Raw genomic sequence first — 1,610 nt, forward strand, 5'->3', positions numbered from 1 at the left:
GCTCTGGGGCCCCTTCTGCGTGTCCAGGTTGGGCTGGTTCTGTTGATTGTAAAATCGCAGCAGACACTGCTGGTTGCAGAAGTGTTTGATTTGCCCCCGCCAGTGGATGGGTTCCAGCAGCTTCCCCTGACGCTTGCAGGCATGGCACCGAGCTGCCTAAAGCCCGCATCAGCAGGAGAGAAACAACGAGTAACTAACCACACCCCCTCCGAGTGCAACACAACTCTCCAGTGAAAGGTGCACATCGCAAGGTGCTGTGAGCTTCCCCACAGCAGTGCCCTGCCAGTGCCAGCCAGGGACTCCAGCGGTGCGAACTTCTCACAGCAGCACTGGCCGCGGATCCAGCACTGTGAGCTTCCTCAGTGCAGTGCTCTGTCTGGCAGGATCAGCTGGGGACTCCAGCTACGTGAGCTTCCCCGTAGCAGTGTCCCGTCATTGCCAGGCAGGACTCCAGCAGTGCCAGGTTCTCCGCAGCAGTGCCAGCCAGACTCCAGCAGTGCGAACTTCCTCAGTGCAATGCCCACTTATCTGGGTGCTGTGCCCACCACAGCACTTAGCACAAGCTGCCAGTGCCAATACTGACCTTGAAGTACCAGAGCAAGTATTTGCTTTTGCAGTCTTCACTACAGAAGTCCCAGGTGCTGCCCTCCAGCTGCTCGGTGACCGCCCGCTGGCAGGTCTGAGAACAGTAGGTGCAGGTGATGCAGCACAGGCCCAGGTTCTTGGTGAAATCCTGTTTGTAAAGAAGCACACACCCTGCGGAGAAACAATAGGAGTGAAACCTTCCCAGGATGAACTGGGGGCCTCCCTGACCCAAACATGACCAGAATCCAGGTCTGCGGAGACAACAGAGCACACGCAACACACTGTAGGGAACAATCCAGCACTGGCCCCTGGGGCTGGGATAAGATGGGACCTCACGGGGACTTGCCATCTCTCACCTCCATGCTTCTAGGAAGAGTCTGACTCCAACCTCCTGTGTGCAGGAACCCAGCAGGCAGGGCAAGGCCAGGTCAGGCCAGCCCAGACGCAAGAGCGTAGAAGTGCATGATGACAGGAGGAGCGGAGCTGCCACCTGCTGTCTCCCCAGCCCCCAGAGAGAGAAAAGCTGTGAGAAGGCCCTCCCCAAGGACACAATGAACGGTAAAGATCTTGCCCTAGGGCCTGGCTGGACAGCAAGCCATCCCCACAACAGTCCTCCCTTCACTGCATGGCAAGGTTCTTGCCCCAGGGCCTGGTTAAGACAATCTCCCCTTTGTTCCTCTCCATGCTCTCTTCTCCTCCCCCAGCATGGGCTGGCATGGGGGCTCTGCCTCTCCCATGCCTTCCCCAAGTACCTTCACTGCAGAAGTTCTTCTCCACTCCGGAGAAACGGATCTTCTCATGCAGCAGCTTCTCCTGTTTGCAGTGTTCACACTGAGACACCACCCCACGCAGCCGCTTGAAGTCCTCACAGCAGTCCTTGCAGCAGAACTGATACACCTTGTCCTGCCAAACAGACCACAGCCAGGTCAGCCAGGCCAGCAGGAAGTTCCCACACTTCTCAGGGAAGCAGAAGAAAGACTACAGGGCTGAGTCAAGTCCCCAGCTCTCCTGGCACAGGATTTGGC

At 57.6% G+C, this 1,610-nt stretch overlaps 1 protein-coding gene across 4 annotated transcripts in view; it reads right to left on the bottom strand.

The window, feature by feature from the left end:
* ZMYM3 (zinc finger MYM-type containing 3) overlaps positions 1 to 1,610 on the bottom strand; it is a 32,209-nt gene that overhangs the window by 12,129 nt on the left and 18,470 nt on the right. For 3 of the 4 annotated variants that reach the window (XR_001863065.1, XM_017737592.1, XM_017737591.1), the window contains one exon: positions 1,338 to 1,488. Coding sequence is in view for 3 of the 4 variants with exons in the window: in XM_017737592.1 (XP_017593081.1) it covers positions 1,338 to 1,488 (151 nt within the window). In the remaining variant the exon portion in view is untranslated. Of the gene's footprint in view, positions 1 to 2; positions 157 to 583; positions 757 to 1,337; positions 1,489 to 1,610 lie in introns of all 4 variants that reach the window. The other variant, XM_008636177.2, reaches the window with a different exon arrangement.

Source organism: Corvus brachyrhynchos, unplaced genomic scaffold (genome assembly GCF_000691975.1).
Source record: "Corvus brachyrhynchos isolate BGI_N302 unplaced genomic scaffold, ASM69197v1 scaffold346, whole genome shotgun sequence".
In the NCBI taxonomy this organism is placed as follows: domain Eukaryota; kingdom Metazoa; phylum Chordata; class Aves; order Passeriformes; family Corvidae; genus Corvus; species Corvus brachyrhynchos.